The following is a 25788-nucleotide window of genomic DNA, read 5'->3' on the forward strand; positions in this document are numbered from 1 at the left end:
TGGTATGCCCAGTTGTCTCTCTTTGAATCTCTAGCCTGTCATACAGTATTAATTCTTTTCTTTTTCTCTTTTCTTCCCTTCTTCCTTCTTTCATTTTCTTTCCTTTCCTTTCTGTTCAACCCAGGGCCTCATATGCTAGGCCTACTCTGCCCCTAAGCTACACCCCCAGCTCTACTGCCCTACAAATATTAAATAACATTTACCAGCATAAATATATATGTAAATATATATATTCCCATTAAGAAATAGAACATCTCAAAAACATCTTTGGAACCATGAATGGGATCTTTGTCACAATCATCCTCTTGTGTTTTTCTATAATTAACTCCCAATCCATTTCTTCCTGGTTAAGCCATATGTATTCAGTTAGGAAACTCAGAGCAGCAAGCTGGAGGGCCACTGTGTGAGGACCATTAGCCAGAGCTCCTGGGAGAAGGAGACTGAGTGAAATCTGCCTTTAGCCTCCTTGGGAGGTCCCGAGGGAATGTTTGGAAAAGTCACTGGACAAAGTCACAGAGTGAACTTGGAAGTTTGGGGCCCACCACAGAGGGAGGGGGATTTGACTGGACTGTCCTTGGCCAGAGTGGATTTCTAGCAGAACGCAGTCAGAATGTTGCTACTTACCATGGCCTGCCTCCAGCTCCCAGGTCAAAGCAGGACATGACGCTTCCTTAGGGTGAACAGAGTCCTTACCTGATCCTCTCTCCTGGGGGGCATAGCATGGACTTAGGTGCTCAGACAAGACCAGCCAAGTCCTAGTAAGAAGCTAGAGCTGGGCCACACCCTAGGCTCTATTCTGTCCTTAGGTTAAAAAGAAAATATAAAATACTATATGATCTGTGGGAGGGAGTCTGTTTGCGGGGGATAGTACTGGGTTTGAACTCAGGGCCTCACATTTGCTAGGCAGGCACTCTACCACTCAAACCATACCTCCAGTACATTTTGCTCTGTTTATTTCGAAGATGGGGGTCTCCTGAACTACTTGCCCGAACTGGCCTCAAACCTCAATCCTCCCTATCTCAGCCTCCCAGAAAACTAGGATTACAGGCGTGAGCCACCAGCACCTAGTATGTCATTTCTTTTTATTTGCAGTAGTTATGTTCTCTAAAGTTGACATGAAGACTGGCAGAGTACCTGGGCAGGTGGTAGAGCACCTGCCTAGCAAGTGTGAGACTCTGAGTTTGACATTTATGTCAAAATGTTGACATAAATACTACATTAACCAATACTAAACCTTTGTTCTTAGAGGAAATACAGGGTTAGTCCTGTAAGCCACTGGTCATACCTTTTTATTAACAGACCAGTATATAACCTTGCTATGTGTGTTTCTTTTCTCTCTCTCTTTTTTTTTTTTTTTTTTTTTTCTTTCAGGGCTTTGTACTAGCAAAGCAGGTGCTTCGCCACTTGAGCCACACCTCCAGTCCATTTTGCTCTGGTTTTTAGAGATGGAGTCTCTCAAACTACTTGCCCTGGCTGGCCTTCAAACCACAGTCCTCCCAATCTCAGCCTCCCAAGTAGCTAGGATTACAGGTGTGAGCCACTGGCACCCAGTTTATGTGTATTTCTGAAGACATTTTAATATTTGTTGTTGATTCATTAACATTGAACTTAAGGCCAATGGCACCATAACTTATGGCTGAATTAAATTATCTAGTATATATCTTAGGAACACTGGGCAACACTTGAGCATTACTTTGGGGGGGCATGTTAGTGAAATCACCAATAAACAGCACAAATGGTGAAAAACATCAGAAGACTCTTATTTCGAAAATACCCAAGGCTGGCAGTGTAGCTCAAGTGGTAGAGTACCTGCCTAGCAAGCATGAGGCCCTGAGTTCAAACCCCAGTACCACAAAAATAAATGAATAAATAAAGAAAATACCCAACCAAAACAGGGCTGGCGGAGTGGCTCAAGTGATAGAGCACCTGGCTAGCAAGCGAGAGGCCCTGAGTTCAAACCCCAGTACTGCTCCAAAAAAATGAAACAGTGATCTCCTTGACGACCTCCTTCACTTTAGATTGGCCTTTTGAGTGTCACTGCTACAGTATGGAATTGCTGACTCTGTGGGCTGTGTGGCTATCATCCTGGGGGTGTTCTCCATTCTCTGTCTTCCTGGTGATTTTCATTGCTTCTTCTTCACATTGAGTCTACTGATTTCTAGCTTCCATGTCTCCATTTTTTAAATTCCCTTCTAGTTGTTCTAGTAGCATGTTATGTTAGTTATTTTCTCACTGTGACCAAATACCTGACAGAAACAACTTAAGGGAGGAGAGATTTATTTGGGCTCTTGTTTTGAGAGGGCTCACTCCATGGTCACTTGACCCCCCTGCTCTTGGGCAGGACATTATGGTGGCAAAAGCCTGTGGCAAAGGATCTTCATAGCAGACAGGAAACAGAGGAGCAAATTGGGAACCTGGTATAACCTTCAAAGGCATGCCTCTAATAACCTACTTCTTCCAGCTAGGCCCTACCTCCTAAAGTTTCCACAGCCTCCTCAAATAGTGCCACTAGTTACAAATCAAGCATTCAGAACCAAGGCCTGTGAGGGGCATTGTATATTCAAACCATAACTTATACTCGTTTATATAGCTTCTAGAGAAAGAGTACATGAAATATAATTTTCATCAGACTTACATGTCTTAAAATATTCTATTATTCTCACTTGAATACTTTCCTAGGTATAGAGTTTTAATTTGGAAATTTTCGGGGGACCTTAATGACTTTAATCCATTCCCCATTATTGTGCAGTGGTCCTGTTGAAAACATCAGATTTTGTTAGTCTGTAGTCAGGTTCTTACTGTGCAGCCTAGTGGTCTTGACCTTGTTTTGCCTGAGCCTCTTGAATGATCAGGTTACAGGCATATGCAACTTGCCCAGCTCAATCAGAATTCTTTTTTTTTTTTTTTTTCTTTTTGATGGGTACTTTCAAGATAGGGTCTCGCAAACTAGTTGTGCACGGCTGGCTTTGAACCTTTAAACCATGATCCTCCTGATACCTGCCTCCTGAGTGTAGGTTACAAGCATGAGCCACTGGGGCCCAGCACAGTCAAGATTCTGGATGTTTGTGTGTGAGCTATGCTCCCTTCCCCTCCCTACCTGTCTCTAGTAGAATGCCCCTTTTTGTGTTGCTCTTTTATCTTTGGGGAGGTAGGGGTTGAGGGGACTGGGGATCAAACCCATGGCCTTGTGCATCTAGGCAAACACTCAATCACTGAGCTACATCTACAGCCACTGGATGAACTTTTACTTCTAAAGAATAGTATAATTTTGTAGAAGTAACTTAGAGATTTATTTCTCAAAGAGCTTTTACCCATCCAACATCCGTCTTTTAGCAGTTAATCCTAGTTCTGGTGTAGTACCTGATACCAAGCCTAAATATTTTGTTGAGTGTGTTATAAGTTGATTCTTCCTTGCTCATACAGGATTGAGCTTTTTTACATTCTTCTAATTTAGTTACTTAATTCTAATTTTCAGCTTCCAAATGTGGCTAGTGCCACTAAAGAACTGAATTTTAAATTTAATTTTAATTTTAAGAGATGACAAATAGTCACATGTGGTTATGATACTGGACAGCACAGTTTCGGTAGTAGTGAAGTAGGGGTTGGAATGAAGATTTTTTTTTTTTATGTTTTTTGTGTTTATGATTTACTTTTTTCATTTTTATCAGTTTGGATTCATGGATTCTTATTCATTGGTTTATGGTCTGTTACTTCTTTTATTTATTTTGATGCTCAGATGGCCCAGTGAGGTCTTCTTCAAAGTTTCTTCTGTCCTTTTGAGCTGTCCCCATCATTCTTTCTGAATCATTTCTGTATTACTCATTCTAGAACTGTGTGTTTCAGGCTGACATACTTGCCCCGCCCAAACCCCCAGGGTAATGCATTTCTCCAAGGAGCCCTGGTTCTTCCTTGAGGATGATGCTGTTTGAACAACAAAGAGCTGGTGCTTGCTTGGTGTGCCCACTGCTATAGGAGTGTTACTGCTTGTAAGCCCTCTTAGCTACCTACACATTTTAATTTCTGTTATTACATTGGAAAGTACAGGTGTAGATGGTACTGGAGCCCTTCTGTTGCTGGTGAGATGCTGACCTCTTCCCATCTTTCTCCCTCTGGACCTCACTGACAAAATGTAAACCAAATGACAGTTGCCAAAGGAGTCTGAATAATTGAGTTGGCAGGTCCTTGACCATGGTTTCTTAACCTTGGCATCGACATTTTGTCTAGGAGGATGCTTTGTATAATGTTCAGTAACAGCTCCTGCTGCCATAGAATTGAAACCAGTAGCCTTCCTCCTCTCTGCAGTTGTTACAACTAAGAATGTCTCCTTACTTTGTTAAATGGCCCTGGGAATGCTGAAGGGGAACAAAAAGGCAACCCAGCAGAGCCAAGTATGGCAGGGTGGGCTTTGGAGCTGAGACATAGTACTAACAGTAATCAGCGCCCTCCTTGGGAAAGAAGGGTAGTAAATATTTATATTCCTGTGACAGACCTACAGTACAGAAAGGTTATTATGTGATTATGTAAGCAAAAGAGCTTGCTTACTTTTGTGTGTGTGCTGTACTGGGGTTGAACTCAAGGCTGCATGCTTGACAGGCAGGCACCCTACCAGTTGAGCCACCACACCACCAGCCCTCTTTTTGCTTTAGTTATTTTTTCGATAGGGTTTCATGCTTTTTGCTCAGGGCCACTCCTCCTACTTACACCTCACACATAGTTAGGATTATAGGTATATACTACCACACCTGGCCTTTTGGGGTTTTTTATTATTATTATTATTATTATTATTATTATCATTATTATTATTATTATTATTTGAGACAGGCACTTGCTATGGAGCCCAAGTTGGCCTCTTAACTCAAGATCCTCCTGCCTCAGCCCCCCTAGTGCTGGGATTATTGGCATGATCTACCACACCCAAAGCTATCATCTTTTTAATTGATGAGGTAAATGATCAGTTAAGCAATCTCTGTGCTTTATGTTAATTTTTCCTAGTACTGTCCAGAGTTTGTGTTTGCTGTAGTTTAAAATCTGTGAAAGAATTGGAACAGACATGAGGAACGTAACGTAATAGCTTCGCATCGATGGTTTTTGAGTCTGGGTTTAGAGTAATTGTCTATGTATAGGGAACATGGAATAAAGGACCCTGATGTTGTAGTTCAGTATTTCAAAAGCAGGTACTTGAGAGACTGGTTAGTATAAAGACTTATATCCGGGTGAGGTGGGACAAGTCAGTGTAAAATGCCTCCTATTATAGATCTAGGAAAAAAATTTTCCATTACAATTGAAGGAGCAGTCAGAAATCTTATTACAAATATATTTGCAGACATTTTTAGCTCAAATATCATCAAATACCAGTAAGCAAGCAGTGTATTTTCTGCTCCCTGATTATATAGCTTGTGGTACATTAAAGAATTTCCACTTTTTTCCCCTTCTCAAACAGTCATAGAAAATCAGTTTAGAAGTATTCAACCAATGGACCAAGAAGTTCCAGTGGTGGGGGAGGAACCTCAATTAATTGTGTTTCACCTTTAGTTGTTTGGAATGACATTCTTCTCTCACAAATTCATGTAGCCTGTCTCTCCCGGCCAGAAGTCACCTACTGTTGTCTGCTCATTATTGGCCAGTACGATGGGAAGGCATTCTAATGGTTCCTAGAACCTATTGGCAAAACCCAGAAGTACAGTCTTCATATTGCCTGTAGGTTGTCTAGTATACTAGGTCATAAACGGTGCTTACTCTCAGTCATGGGTTCAGGCTGCAGCACTGCACTGATATGGGATTGAGAATTTGTGAACATTGTTGGTGGTGTTTGTTTGTTTTGGCGGTGCCTGGGTGTGAACTCCAGGCCTTGGGCTTTCCAGGCAAGCACTCTACCACTTGAATCATTCCCTCAGCCCCTCTCGCTTGTATGTGTCTGCTGACATGGACCACAATCCTATTTACGCTTCCTATGTAGCTGGAATGATAGACACACTACTGTGCCCAGCTTTTTATTGGTGGAGATGGAGTCTCAAGAACATTTTGTCCTGGGTGGCCTTGAACAGGATCCTCTCAATTTTTTATAGGGATTGCAAGGGTGAGCCACAGCACCTCACTGTTTTTGCTTTTAAGCATATAGAAAGAAGAAAGCATCACAAATACAGGCAGATTCTATGTTGTACCCTGTTTTGTTTTGCAGTGCTGGGAGTGGAATCTACCAATGAGCTACATCCCCAGCTTGTTCCATTCAATTTCCCTCCCTTTTCCCTATTTCTCAGAGGTCATTTTTTGCTGCTGATTTCCCACATACATTTCGATACATTTTCTACAATATGTATGTAGCCATAAACAATTTTATAGCATTGCTTATTTTTAAATTTATATGTGTGGTTCCATATAGTATTTCCATAGAGTATATATGTTTTTGCTCCTTGTTTTTGTGGGGATTTACTCATGTTGGTGTATGTAAGTCTGGTTCATTGGAGTGTATTGTTCTAGTATTCCATCATGTAATTATGTCATGTGTCATAGGTTATTGATTCCCATTTCTGAAGATGTACTTATGCTAGATTTCTTTATGTGTTTGAAAAGACAGAAGCTAAAAAATAAATTATGTCTTTGAGAATCATACTGGTTATTTTACTTTATAGTGGTATGAAGGGGTTAAAACCTGACATGTTTCTAGCTTTTGAGAAAGCTTGAGATAAAAGAGATGGCAAGGCTTTGAAACACTTAATCAATAAGGGACATGGATTTGAGAAAGTATTACTCTAGACTAAGAACTAATAAAACAGTGATTCAACTGTGAATGGCTGTTTGATTGGTTATCACCCTCTGAAAAGAAAGAAATGTCTGTAAGCACATGCTTCAGGAGTAATTCTTCAACTTCAGTTCCTTTCTAGAGTAGGTATGTAAGTGATAAAATTGAAGTCTTAGAATATGAAAAGTTGAGGGAGAAACAATAAACATGACATTAGATATATGTATCTCTACTATGATGAATAAAAAAGGCTGAAGAAACCCACTAGTGACAAAAAAAGGCAGATTGTTATCATATGATAAGTTTTATAGGTAACTTTTCATCATACTAGTGCTGCTTTGCCACTTAATTCCTGTGTGCCTTTGGAGCAAGCTTCTCAATGCCTGTGTGCATCAGTTTATTCATCCAGGAAAGAAGAGCTCAGTGGCCAAGTCCTGGCAGGTGGTTAGGGTATCAAGGTCAGTAAACATTAATTGACAATTGAGGTAACATTGCTGGTTAGAGATCATCTAAGAGAAATTCTCCTGTGCCATACTGTGTCTGTTTTTTCCATCCACCCCTACACTTTTGAAATTTAATATACTTTTTACTAGTATTCTCCTTTATAAATCTTTGAATAATGCTCGTGGAATTTCTTTCCACCTTCCTAGCTATTTTCATTAAAATTACCATCTTTTCTTAAGGGTTCTTGTCTTCTGGGTAGGCTAGAGCTTGTCCCCACAGTCAAGGGAGGGAGTTCTTGAGGACAGAGGAGTGGTTTCTGTCCAGTGTGCATTGTTTAAAGCGACTGAACTGAAAGAATTGTGTATGTATATGAAAATACTAGGTGTTGTGGGTTGTTAGTGTATATTTTACAAAATAATGGGTTTCATTGTTACATTTTCATGCTTGTATATAATATAGTTTGATATTCACACACACATACCCCTGTTGCCCTCTTTTGTTCCCTCCCCGCCCCAGGTCCCCTTCCTCTTCTTAAGTAGTTACTCAAAGGATTGGTTTCTTAAGAACCTGTTTCCCACCAACTAATATCCCACTATCACTTAAATGTTAAAACTGCAACCAAGCCCCCCCGGGTGGATATTGTTGCCTGGGTGCCTGGCTCCTAGGAAAATGGGCACAGTATTCTTGCGTTCTTAATTTTTTTCTCTTATAGGAAAAAAGTATTTGTTGTTCGTTCCCTTCTTTTCCCCCTTCTACTTTCATCATTCAGACATTATTATATCAAGAAATCTATCTATTATGAATATACATTTATGCCTTTTCTCTCTTTATGATCTCTTGCTTGGATTACTCTAGGAAAATGTCCTCTTTTCATTCAGTTGATTCATTCAGCAGGTATTACTGAATTTCTATACTGTCCCAGGCACTCCTTATACATCTCTTTTTCCTTCCTCATTCCCCCCCACCCTTCTCACCAAGACAGGATCTCACTCTGTAGCCCTGTTTGACCTCAGTGTTCCAGTCCTAGATTGTTGTTTACAGGCCATGGATACCTTTATATGAACAAGTAAGTATAGACAAGTACTTTAATATCAAGTTGTCTTTTATTCCAAAATGGACTTCCTCTACACTGTAAACTTTTAGAAATGAATTGAACTTTGATAAAGCTCATAAGGAATTCCTTAATTATAATATCCAACCTTTTTCATCCATTTTGTTGGGCAGATTTGAATTGGCTCTAAATCATCTGTACGCACAAAGGCGTTTTATCACACTTTTCACCTACTTGGTGACTTTGTGGAAATTGTAAAGGAATGTATGTAAATCATCTGGCATATCATAAATAACAAAGGAAGTTGCTGCTAATACCACTAAAGTGTAGGCTTTGTGTGGCAAAGGTTTTTATAGTGCTGGGAGCAAACCCAGAGCTTTATCCATGCTAAGCCCTTATTTCACCACTGAGCTATACTCCAGCCTCCAGCAGATATTTTTCCAGACATATATAGATAGAAATTAGGCCTCAAAAAAGTGAAAAGCTGAGTTTGGGGGACTCTTTCTTTTTTTGATAGTACTGGGATTTGAACCCAGGGTCACGCAGTTTGCTAAGCAAGCGCTTTACCATTTGATCCATGCCCCCAACCCTTTTAGCTTTTATTTTTCAGAGAAGATCTCACCCTTTTGTCTGGGGCTGGCCTGGCACTTCTACCTTCCTGCCCCCACCTCCTTAGTAGCTGAGACTACAGGCATGTGATACCATTCCCTGCTTTTTTTTTTTTTTTTTTTTTTTTTTTTGTGGCACTGGGGCTTGAACTTAGGACCTACACCTGGAGCCATTCCACTAGCCCTTTTTTATGATGGATTTTTTTGAGATAGGGTCTTGAGACCTATTTGCCTGGGCCGACTTTAAACTGTAATCCTCCTGATTGCTGCTTCCCGAGTAGCTAGTAGTATAGGCATGAGCCACTGGCACCTGACGAGATTTGATTCTTAATGTCTTAAGCATAATTTTTTTTAAATGACCCAAACATTGTATGCACATATGATTGAGCATAATTTATAGCTCATCAGAAGCAATTCCATTCTGTCAAGGAATTCATAGTTTTACATATGCTACTTTTTTGTTCTTTTTTAAGTTTTCCTGACCCTCCTGGTACCAGGTAGGACTACTATTAACCAAGGGATTAAAGCAGGAAGCTTACTTGTTTTGTGTCATAGGAACTGTAGATTTATTTGTAGTTGACACTAATGCAGCAAGTTTTGTTAGTCTGTGGTACATAATAACAGAAGTTCTGACAGATAGAAGGAACGCCAGTATCAGTGTCAGGCTGCACACCAAAAAGTTAGTGTTCAGAGGTTGGCTTACTTTCCTGGCCCCTAAGCTCACATCACACTTACTTGTCAAAGTTATTATACTCAGTCATACTGAATAGAGTCTCCTGTCCAATACTTTCAGTGTTATGTTTAAAGTTGGAAGCTGTTTTAGAATATTCCTTTGAGATATTTAAAATTTTTGCTCAAAGTAGTGAGCGTTCTTTGCCCACACTATCTCTCTGTTTAATGTCTTCTCCGTAGCACTTTACCTTCTAACATGCCCTGTAAATTTCTTTCTGTGCTGGTCTTCAACAACTAAAACGTTAGCTCCATGGGAGATAGGAGTTGGATTTGTTCACCACTGTGTCTCCAGCACATAGAAAATATTACATGGTGTGCATGGACAAAAAAATTCTTCAAGGAATATATTTAGGAGTGAAATTGTAATGTTATAGGAAGTATACCTGTTTAACTTCTTCAAAGTGGTTCTGCTGATAGACATTCCCCTGAGCAGGGTCTAAGTTATTTCTAACACATGATACCATGTAACTTTCTGTCAGATGTAAAATGCTAGCTTATGATGGTTTTATTTGTTCTTCTTTGATGACAGATCAGATTGAGCATCTTTTCATACATTTGTGTTCTATTTTGCCCATTGAATTTTGCCCATTTTTGTATTGGATATTGATCATCTTCTTATTGATATATCAGAGTTCCTAATGTACTCTGAATACCAAACTTTTGTCTGTCTTGTATGTCTGTACGTAACACCAGTTGGTGAACCTTGTCTTTTCAGTCATTGTAGAGTATTAAAAGATAAAGGAAAAGTCTTAATTTTAATGTGTTTGAATTTATCTCTTTATAGTTTGGGCTGTGGGGTGGGGGGAGACAGAGAGATAATGAGATTTAAGAAATCATTTCCTTCTCTGGGCTTATAAAAATACCTCCCCTGTATGGTATTGTCTGTTAGATTTTTCCTCATTTTCCTTTCACATTTGTCTTTAAACCTATGGAACTGATTTTGGGATATGGGGAAGAGCCCAAAAATTCTTTTGTGATTTTGATTAGAATTATGTTGAATCCACAAATGAATTTGGGGAAAATTGTCATTTTATTATGAACCTTCCTATCCATGAACCTAGTGTTTATTTTGTTGTTTGTCCGCTTGCTTTTTGGCAGTACTTACTTGATCCCAGGGCCTTGCACCTGCAGGCAGGCTCTCTCACTTGAGCTATGCCTCCAGCCCAAATACTTGTATTTTTAAAATTTCTTTAATGTCTTTGAATACGGTTTTACTAATTTGCTTTATAAACAGCTTCCTGGTTTTGGCTAGATTTATTCATATACATTTTTTTCTTAATGCTATTGCAAATGGCCCTTTTTTTTGATAAAATATACATAAACATAAAATTAACCATTTCTACTTCTTGAGTATGCAGTTCAGTGGCATTAAGTACATTCACATTGTTGTCATCACCACTATTCAGCTCCAAAATTTTCCCTTCATGAATCACAAACTGAAACTCTATCCATTAAATAATAATTCCACATCCTCCCTACCCCAGCCCCTGCTAACCAGTATCCTACTTTGTTTGTGAATGTCACTAATCTAGGTGGAATCATAAATGATTTGTATTGTTTTGTTTTGTTTTTGAGATAAGGTCTCACTATCTAGCCCAGGCTGGCTTTCAATTCAAGTTCTTCCTGTGTCAGCTTCCCCAGTGCTAGGATTGCAGGTGTATACCACCATGTCCAGCTGATACATTTTTTAATAATGTTTTTCTATTTTGAAGTAAAGAAATACGTCAATATTTTTAAATTTTTTAGATTTCAAATCCACCATACCTGCTGGAAATTCCCAAATCATTTCACTGTATTTCTTGTCATTTTTGAAAGGATATACTGAATTTAAATGGACCCTTAAACATTTTATAGAGAAAAAGTGGAGAGTGGCCTTTTATAGCTACTAATTAAAGATACTTCTTTTTTTAATAGGTGTCAGCTGTGATGCATGTTTAAAAGGAAATTTTCGAGGTCGCAGATATAAGTGTTTAATTTGCTACGATTACGATCTTTGTGCATCTTGTTATGAAAGTGGTGCAACAACAACAAGGCATACAACTGACCACCCAATGCAGTGCATATTAACAAGGGTAGATTTTGGTAAGTATGCATTGAAAATTTTAATGAATTATCATTTAGAATTTTGTGTGTATGTGTGTGAAGAAATAAAGGCAAGTGTTCTAAAACTATCCTCAGTAGCATATGTGAGGGCCCAGATTCATTAAAAATAAAATGAATTTGTAAATACTTCTGTTTCTAGATCACTCTACTTGTTTATGAAAGTTCTTCTGAAAATTCCACAGCTGACAAGGGTATGAAGTAGAAGAGTGCCTCAGGAAGGAAGGAATAGAATCAAGCTGACTATTGTTATCAGCACACAAGTACTAGTTCTGGCTGTGGTTATCAGAAAGCAGATCATTTCTGTAGTTTATAGAGGGCATCGTCAATCTAGAAGAAAACTATAATGTTTCAAGCTATAATTTCTTACCTGGCCAGCACTATTTGATAATAGTCTTCCTAGTGGGTGTGAAGTGGTATCTCAAGTGGTTTTGATTTGAATTTTTCTGATGGTTAATGATATAAGCATCTTTTCTTATGCTTATTAGCCATTTGTATGTTTTCTTTGAAAAGATGTTTATTAGCATCCTTTGCCTGTTTTTCAAATTACCTGATGTACTTTATTATATTCCTTATCACATGGGTAGTTTACAAAAACTTACTCTCATTCTGTTATCTTTCCACTTTCTGCCTTCCAATTTTCTAGGACTAGAGGCATGAGCCACTAGAGCCCATCCTGTTGCCATTTTAATAATATTAAGTCTGATCCATGAACATAGATATTGTTCCATTTATTTAGACCTTTAGTTTCTTTTGCCAAAGTTCTGTAGTTATCACAGCATAAGTTTTGTGCTTTTTTCATTGAATGTATTTTTTTGCTATTATCAGTAAAATTGTTTTTTAATTTTATAAAGATTATTCATTGCAAGTGTATAGAAAGACAATTTTTGTATATAGACCTTGTATCCTGCAATGTTGGTGAACTTGTTTATTTTAATAGATTTTAATGGATTCCTTAGGATTTTCTATATACTAAAGTCATGTCATCCACATGTAGAGCTCATTTTACTTCTTTTCATCTGGATGCCTTTCATTTGGTAAAATACTTAATAGAAGTGACAAGAGTAGACACCTTTGTCTTGTGTCTGATCTTAGGGGAAAGGCATTCAGTCTTTTACCAGAGGTATAAAAGTTAGTGGATTTTGGTAGATGCCCTTTGTTAGGTGAGGAAATTGTGTTCTTTTTTAGTATATTTACCCTCAACTACCCCAAGTATATGTGGGAAATCTTATGCATACAATAAATGATCAACATATACCTAGTGGGTAGACACTTTTAAGATAGCTTAAATCTCCCTAAGAAATATAAGAGCAAATCTATTTATCTATAGTAAACACTTTCATTTTCTCTTCTTATAGAAGTGATCTTATACTCTTGAATTTGGTATTCACTGCATGTTAAAAAATAAGTAATTCTTTGTAATGATGTGGCACAGCATACTTTGATTTTCTTTTATGTTACTTATAGAGAAAAATAGACTTATTTCCTGAGAGACAATGAGGCAAATACACTCAACCCACAGACTAGCTGGTTAGCTCTTCAGTAACCCGTTTGAGTAGAATACACTGTGGTTGTACCCTGTTCAAGTTTTGCATCCACAGGAACTGAATTCCTAGGGATCCTTCTGCTCTAAGAACAGTACATGCTATAGACAAGTACTTGAGTCTGGGAGTTGGCATATTGACCATGGTCATCTGTTCTTTCCCTCTGAGCACTGTGTTCTTGTGGATGATATCCCTTTCTGATTCCTTCTGTTAGTGTTGACACAATATATAAAGAGACAAAGAAAAAAACACAATAAAATTAGATCCAAATGTGGAATGACCAGTTTCAAAATTAAATGAAAGAGGGGTTTGTTAACTTTCTGTTATTGTGACAAAATACTTGAGATAATTTAAAGGGAAGAAAGGTTTGTTTTGGTTCACGATTTTAGAAGTTTCAGTTCATGGTTGTTTGGCCCTGTTGCTTTGGTTGTTCATTGCAGCAGGAACACAGGCACAGGAGGCCTATACATCTCATGCTACTGGAAAGCAAAGAAAGATTGAAAGGGGCTCAGGGCCCAATCTATTCTTCAGAGGCACACACCCAGTACTTGACTTCCTCCAACCAGGCTCCACCTCTTTGAGTTTCCACCTCCTCCCAATAGTGACACAGGCTGGGGACCAAGCTTTTAACACATGGCCCTTTGGAGAACACTTCAAATTGGAGCAGAGGACATCACGTCACAGAATAAGATTATTGGCAGCATTTCAGGCACACTTTTTTCTTTGCATTATTGTACCCTGTGATTACATTTTATACATTTAAAAACTGATAATTAATTAATCCTCAATGCAATTCCACTTTATTTTTCAGATTTGTACTATGGTGGGGAAGCTTTCTCTGTAGAGCAGCCACAGTCTTTTACTTGTCCCTATTGTGGAAAAATGGGCTATACGGAGACATCTCTTCAAGAACATGTTACTTCTGAACATGCAGAAACATCTACAGAAGTGGTACGTGAAGCAGTATGGTGTCATAAAATATGTTATTCCTAATGTTGATAAAGCTAAGTCACTTATTCACCTCTTGCATACTATCCTGATCCTATTTGCATAACAATTAAAATTATCTTTTAATAGCAAATTTTACAATTCTAGGATGTTGCATTTGTATGAGATACTTGTTCACACTAGCCTTTCTTGCCCTATTGCTAATAACACAGCATGAAGTCTTAACCAGATTCATTAATTGCATTGTGAAAAGGTTGAAAGGACTCCAGCAACTGTAACACTTTTTTTTTTTTTTTTTTGGTGGGACTGGGATTTGAACTCAGAGCTTCATGCTTGCTGGGCAGGTGTTCTATCACTTGAGCCATTCCATCAGCAGCATATCTCAAAAGTATTTTTGTTATTGCTACATGCTTAGTTTTTCTTCTATAAGGGATTTTTCACAAGGAAAGTTGAAAATCTTTGGTTGTATATTAAACAGTAATCCATTGCCATGAGTCATTGTACCGGATCACTGACCTTACTTGGTTTTCATCATATCAGATTTCTTGCCTTTTTAGGTCAAAGCTCAGTGGTCCCCAGGAGATATTCCTTCCTGATCTTTTCCATAGCTAAAAGCCAGAGACCCAGAATAATATGAAAGTCTTACCTTAGATGTTTTATTTGGCATCTTAAGTCGGCATGCATCACTTTCATGATAAATGCAACCAAGAGAAGATAATGGTTCTTTAGGGAAAAACAGAAACAAGGAGGAAAGGACAGAATGGATGAATGGGTGGATGGATGGATGGGTGGGTGGATAGCTGGGTGCAGTGAGCAAGTCAGGCTGAGCCAGACTTAAATTCTGATTCAGCTCTTACCTTTTTACCATTGGCAATAATAGAGAAAGTGAAGACTCAGTATAGAACCATAAATTGTGAATGTGGAGATTTTTGGCTTAAATAGTTGTACACACATAAACTAATAAAAGTTCCTGAAATGTACCAGGTACCTAAAATTCAGAAAATTTTAGGGCATGCAGGTGTTTGCACTCAGCCAGAAGCCCTCTAGAATCTAGAGTCTGTATGTAACTCTGCTATAACTCTGTGGTCAGAAGTAATACAGTTTCACCTTCATTCCCCTGGATACTGCCAGTTTATGCTTGAAGCTCTCATAAGATTTATGAGCTCAAACAATTGGTAAATTTACTTTATATAGTCCTCAAGCCAAATTTTAATGTCTTAACTGGTAAAGAATACTCTTAGTTTGTTCCTTTCATTCTATAATAACTCTGCTTCCTTTTGGTGCAGTCCCAGATAACAGTGTAAAGCGTCCCGACTCAGTTGCCTCTCCATCCTGGTGTTGTGGAAAACTTGTAGTCATTTTTCTTTGATTTAGTTTCTGTTAAGTTTGAGTCCTTCATTTACGTAGACAGAACAAGGCAAGGTTGGGGGATAGGGTGAGTCTTCCTTACTGTAAATTAGACATTCTTAAAATCCTTATTAGCTATTAGACCCTGGTATTTTTATTACCCCAGTGAGCAGGATAACTGTCCAGTTTTCCACATCCAAAATTGGAGAGTTCTGTGGAAAATTGAGTCCTTCCCATGAAGAATTAACATGCAGCAGCCTTTCCTCTATTCTTTTTCCTGAAAGTAAACATTCAAAACTTGTTTATACTCCTATGTACCTGACACAAATTAAACACCCACCATATACAAATGGTTTTGTGGTCTGCCACCCATAAGTTTGGTTCAGTTATTCTCCTACATTAAGTTTCCAAGGCAATCACCACCATTGTAGGTTTTCATATTGGTCTCATGAATATTTTAAAGATTTCTCCTTCCTCTTTAGCCAATAGTCTTTACATGAATACTACATCTACCTCTGTACCCACCCATAATACATAGACATTTAAAGGTCAAAAATTGCAAGCAGACAAGGATCTTTGATGCAAAGGTACTGGGTTTTCTCTTCTTTGAATCTGTTGGTCGTGTCCTTGAACCAGGCTGGCATTCAGCAAAAGCACTAAAGTATAGCTCACAGCCTAGCGACTGTTCTATTCTAATGTGTTACAGTTAAATGTAAATGTCAAATGTCCCTTCTCACCCTACAATGTTTAGCCAATTATGGTGAGTCATACTTTTTTTTTTTTTAAATGAATTATGGAGTTCAAGAGTGAATCACATCATTTTGATCTGCAGTTATATTCACATTGCAATTTGCTGTGTCTCCTTTTCTGTTCTTACTGACATTTTATTTTCCTAAATGCCCAGTTCACCATCTTGCTTTTGCCTCAGCATTACCTGAAAGTGTTTTCTAGACCACCAATTCATACTTCCCTACAGTACTTAAGAACTGTATTCTTCAATCAGCATCCCTTTGGAACATTCGGGGCAAGAAGATGTATCACTACCACTGTGGTAAATGCTAGCGTGGCCAGTAAGAAAGTCTATTTCTACAGCAACTTTGTAGTCCTTGCCTATTTTTTTCTGTCTCCTTTCCAACATAAAATGTGACTGCCCTCTTAAGATTAACTTAAGTTCACTCAAGAGGCTTAATTTCAAGAGTATAGAAGACCCTTCAAAACCAGACACCTGAACTGGCAGAGTGGCTCAAGTGGTAGAATGCCTGCTTAGCAAGCATGAGGCCATGAGTTCAAATCCCAGCCCCACCAAACAAAAAACCAAAAAAAAAAAAAAAACCCAGCTCAAGTGATATAATGCCTTGAAAGTCCAAGGCCATGATTTCAAATCCTCAGTACCACACCCCCCAAAAAAGGATATTATGAAAAACAATACCTAATATAGAAGGTCAAGTAAACATAGTTACTAGTTAAAAAGTAGTATGATATAGTGTCCATAATCTTTTTTTAAGAAAAGTGTAATGATTTTGTGTGTTTATATGAGGGGGTGGAGGTACTGGGGTTTGAACTCAGAACCTCATGCTTGTTAGGCAAACACTCTACTGCCAGCCCATTCTCCATAATCTTTATGTAGATACTAAACATGATTGTGAAATTAAGCCCAGGTTTTTAAAAAAGCTTTATTATCACAAAATTTGGTTGGCTAGGACCACTGACTGGACTTTGGGTTGTGGGAAGAATTAAGAAGGTAAGCAACACAGTGTGTACAGGTTGATCCAAATATATCAATCTGGTAGAAGTGAGCAATAGAAGTCAGACAGGATCACAAATTTGAAGAGTCTGTTGAGAGAGTGTCAGTACTGTGAAAGCGACAAACATGATGGAAAAGCTTTTGCCCCTGTTCTTGAACAGTGGGTCTAAAATTTTAACATTTGAGCTGACTTGTATTTCAATTAATTAGAAAGTCTTTGGTGTGTTTTTTTTATTTGTTTAATGCAATGTACCTGTACTTTCAATTAGTTATGCACAGATAATCCTTTTTCAGTTCTTTGCTGTAATTAAATCTCTTAATTTACATGAACCACATTAAGTTTAAGAGGTAAAAGTGCTTTTAACTTACTAACATTTCTTTTTCACTTGTAGAAAATTATGATACCTCTGTACCTAATTGCATAATATTAGTTCTTCTACTTGCTCACTGCTGGGAACTTTTTGCTTTCTATTTTTCATTTCAACTATTTACTCTTTTTCATATTACCTATCAGAAAAGGGGTCAAAGTAGTCTTCACTAGTCTTCAGCTTTTAGTGGATGCATATTAGTGATATATCCCCACACACACCTGCCTAGTACTGGGGATTTAACCCAGGGCCTTGCACATGATAAGCACATGTTCTACTACTGAGCTACATCCCCAGGTCTTATTCACTCCATTCTTAATTAATATCTACATGTGTTTGTAACAAATTGAGTTTAATTTTGACATCACATGATGGTATTATGTTTCAGTTATATCAGTTTGTAATCAGTATAAGGGTAGGTCTGAGGATGTTTGCTGTGTGGTAGAGAGTTTGCCTATCATGTGAGGCTCTAGGTTCGATTCCAAGCAACACATATACACACTAAATAGAAAAAGAAGAATTTTACAAATTTCTAAAATGTGACTTTAGACCAATTTGGAATCACTCTTATAGGTCAAAAATAAAAAGGGCTTTCTAACTTTCCTTTGTCTATCAATACAGGATTTTCATATAGATATATAGCATTACTCTGTCAACAAATATATTTCCTTACTAGGAACAGTAACCATAATCTCTTTTGTTATTGACGGTACTAGGGTTTGAATTCAGGGTCTCATACTTGCTAGGTGGATACTCTACGACTTGAGCTGTTCTGTCAGCCAGTAACCACAGTTCTTAATGCATTTTCTAATGGCTTAGATAAAATTACCTATTTGATAATCAGGTAATCAGGAAACATAAGCATTTTAAAGCTAGATACACATTAAAAGAAAAAACTTTGTTGTGATACACTGTTACTACTTGAATTCTTTACCAAGGAATACAGTTGGACACTTTCTGCTTTTCTGTGAACTAACAGTATTTTATTTAATAATGGTGGCAGAATAAGAGTACCAAATTACCATACTCAACTGTATTTAATTAGAGATTGTGAATTAGAATATAATACTTTTACCATTTGTAATTTTCATTACCTTTTTGGGGGGGGGGTTGGTGCTGAGGATCAAACCCCAGACCTTGCACATGCTAGGCAAGCAGTCTACAAAATAATTCAAACAACTGCTATTTAATGCTAGACAAAAATAAATGGATTAAGTCATTCCAAGTTGTCACAAGAAGCAAGCACATGTCAAGGAAAGATCTAATGATAAATTCACATGCTATCAAACTTTCCTACTAAATTTGAATTTATGTCTGCACAAAAAGTGTAGAAAAATTAGCAGTTGAGGAAAAAATGAGGAATAATAGTAAACAACATCAAAAAGTAAACTTTTAACCAACATCCCATGGGCAGAGAAATAAGTGAGTGAACAGGTTGAACTACAGCCTTATGTGCTATCATATGTGCAACAGAATGAGGAAAGATACAATAAAACCTTTTAACATACAATGTTAATGATATGTGAGTGGCATTATTAACACATTCAAAATTCAAAGAAGATGAATGTAAGTAAAACTCTGCATTGAAACTAATAGGTGGTAACATTATGAAGAATCTATAAGGAAATCCACCATCTGGTGGCCAAATCTTATTCACCTGCATGGCTACTCAAAGGATGTTTAAAGCTTATTTAAAATTATTATGAGCAAAAATTTAAGAATTTTCATTGTGTCTTAAGAACTCATTATTCTATCCACTCAGATTCTAACCAAGAAAATTACAATCTTAAATCATGACAAAAAGTAAACTGCTGTTTATAGATAAAAATTCTACAAAGTGAACAAAAGGGAAGCTCACACAATTAGAGAGTAGTTCTTTTGAAATTCAGAATGACACAACTGTTGTATGCCAGCAGAAATTTTGGTTTGTTATCAAGGAAGGAAATAATTAGAGATGCTTTGGAGATTTCCATATTTATTCTAGGATGGCCCTATAAGTATGTGTCGTAACAGTTATAAAGCTACTTCTATAAGAAATCTGTTCAAGATGGAAGGAAAACCAAGAGGGGAGTCATCTAGGCTGTTATGAGAATGAAGTAAGTATTAAAACTACTGTGCAGAGTTGGGTAATGTGCTGCATTGCCTGCAATCCCAGCACTCAGGAGGCAGAGGCAAGAGTGTCTTGAATTTGAGGCCAGTCTGGTTTGTGTGCTTCCTTCCACCTTTATTTTAATTTATACTACCTCCCCTACAGAGCTTCTTCAAAGACCTGCAACACATTTCTATGCACTGACTTGAAATTAGTTGCCTGGATACTGAATTAGATAAACCAGTATTTCACAAAACAAACACAGAAGAAACCAGATCAGGGACCAAAGGAAAAAAGATTTGCATTTAACACCTGCCAGTATTTTACTTAGAAGCTCCTTCACAGCAGGCATTCTTCCCATTCTAAACAGTGCCTTGTTTACTCTTCCCTATGGGATTTTACTTCACATACAGGAAAAGTACAGAGCAATGAACACATCCAGGAATGAACAGAGCAGTAAGAGGTAGCAACATACTTTCCAATACTACACACAGATACTTTCTCATTTAAGCGCTCCAGCTTTGTCTCTTCTGCTCTTACCACTCCTCCTTTTCCTACCATGTCCCTCAGGTTTTAAAAATGGCTCAGAGAACTATTTGAAGATACCAATCTCCAAATTCTTGGCTGAGGTCTTTTTTTTCTAGGATGTACTATTATACCCAACCTTGCTTGACAAACTTGTTATGACCTTGAGAAGAGGAATATACAAAGGTCTATCATTGCCAAACATTTAAACTCATCATAAATAACACAAATTCACTAACTTAGGAGTTCATTTCTGATTCTTTTCTAAAATTATTGCTAGGGTTAGACACTGTCTTCCTTCAGACACCATTATGCAATTGGAGGCTCTTATTTCCTTTCCTTTTTCAAATCTACAAGTAAAATAAGTGACTATCCCCAGTGAAGACTTAAAAAAGTAAAACTTAAGTAATGGTGTTTTTCTTCCAGCTAAGCATGGTACTAAACCCTAGAGTTAATGAACAGGCTAAAGAAATGGGACAATTCTGAATTCTTTGGAAGTTGTTTTATTTTTTTATGTGAGGGGGGAATTGCTTTTGTGACATGGTCTTGCTGTGTAACCCAAGCTAGCCTCAGACTTGTGATCCTTCTGCTTCAGCATCACAAGTGCTGGGATTACAAGTGTGCAACAACCATAACCATCTTTGGAGTTACTATTTTATTTTTGGGGTTTTTTTGTGGTGCTGGGATCTAAACCGGGCCCTGCACATGCTAGGCAAGTGCTCTACCACTAAGGCAAGTCCCCTTAAAATTTTTTTTTTTTTTAACAGTGCTGGTGATTGAACACATGGTCTTCCTTGAATATGCTAAGCAAGCACTCTCCCACTGAGCTTTACCCCAGCCCTTAGTTTTTTAAAACAGGGTCATTATATAGCTTAGGCTGGACTTGAACTTGCATTATAGCCCAGACTGGCCTTGAACTCTTGATCCTCCTGCCTCTGTCTCCAGAGTGCCGGGATCACGGGATTCCGAGCATGAACCACCATGCCCAGTGCTAGAATTGTTTTTATTGTTTGTTTGGTTTTAGGTTGTTGTTAATGTTGCTTTTGAATTGTTTTTTAATGTGGCTAAATTATGGTGTTTAAAGTTTTGTTAATTCCCAAGATATCAGAATACACATATAATTAAAACTTCTGTACAGGAAATGTGTTGAAAACCAAAACCTATCTACTTCTTAGAACTTTCTAAATCACATATAAAAATGTAAAAAGGTCCGAGAGGTAGTTGCCTTGCCTTGCCTGCTCAAGGCTCTGGGTTTGATCCCCAGCACCAAAAAATTAAAACTTTTTTTTGGTTTGTGTTCCTTTTTAATTACTAGTCTTTTTTTTTCTTCAGTTGTGCTTGGGGGGGGATTCATTGTAGCATTTACTACAAAAGTTCTTAGAATATATCATACTTGATATACCCTCTCCATCATTCTCCTTTATAAAACTTTTAATATATAACAAAGACTTGAAAACTGTTCTTTGAAAGCAGTTAGAGTTCCAACCTCAGAATTAAAATGGGGAGAATGGGACTAAGGAAGAAAATTAATTTATTATGAAATAACTCATGTTTAGTCATAAGTTAGTTTTAATGTTCCGCTGCAGCAACAGAAAATTAAATTGCAATCTAGTTGAACAGGAAAATGAATGGTCAAGGTGCAAGTAGCTATAAGTTAGATGGTTCTAGACAGACCAGCAATACTTTTTGGTCATGTAGCATAAATTTTTGCATTTGTGCTTTGTGTATGTTCTGAAAGAAAAAAAGTCACCATTCGCTCTAGTTTTAATGACGTCCATAAATTTTGTAAGGTACACTAAACTTTCATTGGGCAGGAAATATAAAATTTGAAGGACAAATATCATTGGCACAGTAGTGTTCAGTTCACTAAAATGTTGCTTTTTAAGCAACTTTTTAAAATATAATGGTCTTTTTTGTTTCTTGGCTTTAAATTCTGCTGGCTCATTTTGGAGCATCACTCTTCTATGATCCAGTAGTTTCTTTGAAAGAAACTATTAAAAAAAAAAAAAACTCCTCAATGTATTGAGAATGATGAGAAATCTACCTTGTACTAGGCACAGTGGCTCAAGCCTGTAATCCTAGCTACCTTGGGAGGCTGAGATTGGGAGGATTGCAGTTCTAGGCCAAATGGGACAAAAAAGGAAAAATGTTCACAAGACTCCATCTCAACCAACATCAGGGTGCGGTGCACGTACCTGTCATCCCTAGCAACATGGGGTAAGCACAAATAGGGAGATTGAGGTCCAGGCCAGCTGACAAAAAAGGACTGGTGGAATGGCTCAAGTGGTAGAGCACCTGCCTAGCAAGCGTGAGACCCTGAGTTCAACTGCCAGTATTGTCAAAAAACCTTATATTCAAAACTAATGTAGTATTACATTGTAAGAAAATGGTGTGACATGAAATTGTACTTTTATTTTTCTTGTGCTTATAATTGGAGAAGGGAAATCAAATTCACAGAACAATGAAAATAAGAGCTTTTCTGGAGACAATAGTGCTATGGCAATATGTGAGTTCTTTATTGTATGTTAATTTTGCTTCAAACCCTATAATATGCTGGGTGCCAGTGGATCACACCTATAATCCTACCTACTTGGGAGGCAGAAATCAGGAGGATGGTGGCATGAAGCCAGCCCAAGCAAATAGTTTACAACACACTAACTTGAAAATACCCAACACCAAAAAAAGAAAAGGATTGGCGGAGTGGCTCAAGTGGTAGAGCCACCTGCCTAGCAAGCTCAAGGCTCTGAGTTCAAACTCCAGTACTGCCCCTCCCCCCCAAAAAAAAGAACCCTGTAATTTCTCTAATACAAAAACAACACTTTAAATTTTCAACCTTGATTAACATCGTAATTTGACTCTTATCAATTAACAAGGGGAAACAGTTTTGAGGGGTAAGGAAAGGGGAAGGAATTTTCAAATAATGACTAGACAGAAAGCAAGGAAACAGAAAGGTGAGGGCTTCAGAAGGGCTTATATGTGAGACAGTGTGTAAGCTTGAACAAAAAAAATACTTAAATTGCTGGCTATAGGATGAAAGGAAGAGAGAGAGGAGGGGGGAGAGAAAGAAAAGTGCTGGATGCCATGGCTTACATCTGTAATCCTAGCTAGGTACTTGGGAAGTTGAGAGCGAGAGGATTGCAGTTTGAGGCCAGCCTAGGCAAATAGTTTGTGGGGCTCCGTCTCAACCAATAGCTGGGCAAAGTAGTGAGTTCCTGTCATTCCAAACTATTTGAGACAATCATGGTTCTGGGCCAGCCCAGGCAGAAAAGATTGCTAGACCCCATTTCAATGGAAAAAAGTTGGGTGTGGTGATACATACCTATCATCCCTAGACCTGGATTATAGTCCAGATTGGCCTGGGCAAAAAACAAGACCCTGTCTTCAAAATAACAAAAAAGCAAAGGCCTGAGGCATGGCTCAAGCAGTAGAGCACCTGCCTCACAAACAACACCCTGAGTTCAAACCCCAATACTGCCAAAAAAAAAAAAAAAGAGAGAGGCTAAGGCAGGAGGATCAGAAGTTGCAGGCCAGCCTGGGCTACACAATGAAACACTGTCTCAAAAACAAAAAAAAGTAAAAGGGAATGGGGACACACTTTTTTGCCCTCAGAATGACAAAAGATAGGCTGTTTGAAATAATTCCTGGGCCAGTTATTAAGGGTAGGTGGGAAAGAAAAACATTCATTGGCCTTTTTTGGTGGGACTGGAGTTTGAACTCGGGGTTTTGCACTTCCAAGGCAGGCACTCTACCACTTGAGCTTCACCTCCAGTCTACTCTGCTCTGGTTATTTTAGAGACGGGAGTGGGGAGGGGGGTCAGGGAGGTGTCTCAAGCTTTTTGCCTAGACTGGCCTCAAACCGCAATCCTCCCAATTTCAGCCTCCCAAGTAGTTAGAATTACAGATGTGAACCCCTGGTACCTGGCTTTATTAACAAGACAAAATTCAAAGCTTCTCATGTTTCTTTTCAAACATTATATTGAATAGAGAGAGAGTAAAAGAGTGTTGCTCTTTGAAGTCATAGAATTCTTAGAGTAAGGTCCAACAGCTGCCATCAGGTTAACAACCTTAAAACTTGTTTTCTATGCCCACCTATCGGAGCATGACTAAAGCCCAAAAGCTCATTTGACACAATTATAGAGTCGTGCAGGAGTAGTGAGAGGGCTTTGTTGTTTATACTAGGCCTTGAAGAACGGCTATGATTTCAAAAAGAATGGGAAGGAGATAGCATTATTCAGAGGGAAGAGACAAGAACCAAGATATAGTGTGTGGAGGGAGGTTAAGGCATTAATTGCTTTGTGAAATATTGGAAATAAAAATTGGATCAGTTGAAAGGAATAGATAAGAAAGAACTTTTACAACCAGAAAATTTGTCCCCTTGATTTAGTAGATAATAAAAACATTTCAGCACCTGTACAAAGGAATGATACTACTTTCTCCATCTCCTGCCACCTGAGCTATCTTTTAAGAAGATAGTAGTTCTTTTCAAACAGGATAAACTTAGCCATAATGATTATATGCGTGGAGTACAGGTCATTGAAAGGGCAGAAAATACAAAGAAGCTAGCTATCCTGCCACTTACAAGATCATGGTTGCCAGAGAACAGGCACATCAGACATTTGGTGGCGCTGAAAAGTAACAGAAGAAAAATCACAGCTTTTGAGCAGCAAAAAAAATATTCCCGTGAAGCTGAAATTAATCACATTAAAGAAAGATGGATTTATAAGTTTGTGACCTAGTCAAGAAATGCTAGTTGCTAAGGCAGTTACTTCATGTAAGCTGTTTGTTAACATAAGCATAGTTGTCTGGGTTGTGGGTAAAGTGTTTGCCCAGTATGCATAAAGCACTAAGTTCAATTACCAATACCAAAAAAAAAAAAAAAGAAAGAAAGATGAAGAGAAGCATGCCGAGTTCAAGGGCAGTTCTTTAATTGTTTGAGAGGATGATCAGAGTAGATCTACCACATGTGGTAGAACCTGCCTAGCTCTTAGCCTTATGCTTGGTCTCTGCCATGTTGTAGTCTAGCTTCAGTGAAAGCCAGGTTTATGCTTAGTCAGAAAGGCCAGTTTTTTAAATGAATTTTTCTGTAGCAGTGACTGAATAAGAAACTTCTTGTGTAGTCCATCCAAAAAGAGAAAGAGCTGATCGAATGCTCAAGTGGTAAGAGTGCCTGCCTAATAAGCATGCCTTGAGTTCAAACCCCAGTACCTCAAAAAGAGAGGGAGAAAGAACTCATCACATTAACTCCTCCTCTGTTACTCTTAAACCTGTGCATAATTGTTGGAGAGTGAGTGCTGTCTGGTGGGTTGTATTTGTTCAAGAAAGAAACTGGAAGAAATCTAAAGTTGGCTTTAGGCTGAATAATAATTGTATGGAGAAGAATGTATGGAGCTCTTATTTAAAAATAAGAAAATAAACATGCTGCCTGCTGACTGTAGATAGTTTTCTAGTGGGCCGGGAGCCTATGTTATGGACAGTGAAAAAGTTTTGTATATTCAGTTAATGACAAGGTGTTTACATGTGGAGTAATGACTTCTAAAGGTATGTTGGTA

At 38.1% G+C, this 25788-nt stretch overlaps 1 protein-coding gene across 3 annotated transcripts in view; it reads left to right on the top strand.

Moving 5' to 3' along the window:
* Nucleotides 1-25788, top strand: part of Kcmf1 (potassium channel modulatory factor 1) — a 64497-nt gene that overhangs the window by 24830 nt on the left and 13879 nt on the right. For all 3 annotated transcript variants that reach the window (XM_020163377.2, XM_020163378.2, XM_074050093.1), the window contains exons 2-3: nucleotides 11489-11656; nucleotides 14030-14169. In XM_020163377.2, coding sequence (XP_020018966.1) covers nucleotides 11489-11656; nucleotides 14030-14169 — 308 coding nt within the window. The remainder of the gene's footprint in view (nucleotides 1-11488; nucleotides 11657-14029; nucleotides 14170-25788) is intronic.

This window comes from Castor canadensis, chromosome 12 (genome assembly GCF_047511655.1).
Source record: "Castor canadensis chromosome 12, mCasCan1.hap1v2, whole genome shotgun sequence".
Lineage (NCBI taxonomy): Eukaryota > Metazoa > Chordata > Mammalia > Rodentia > Castoridae > Castor > Castor canadensis.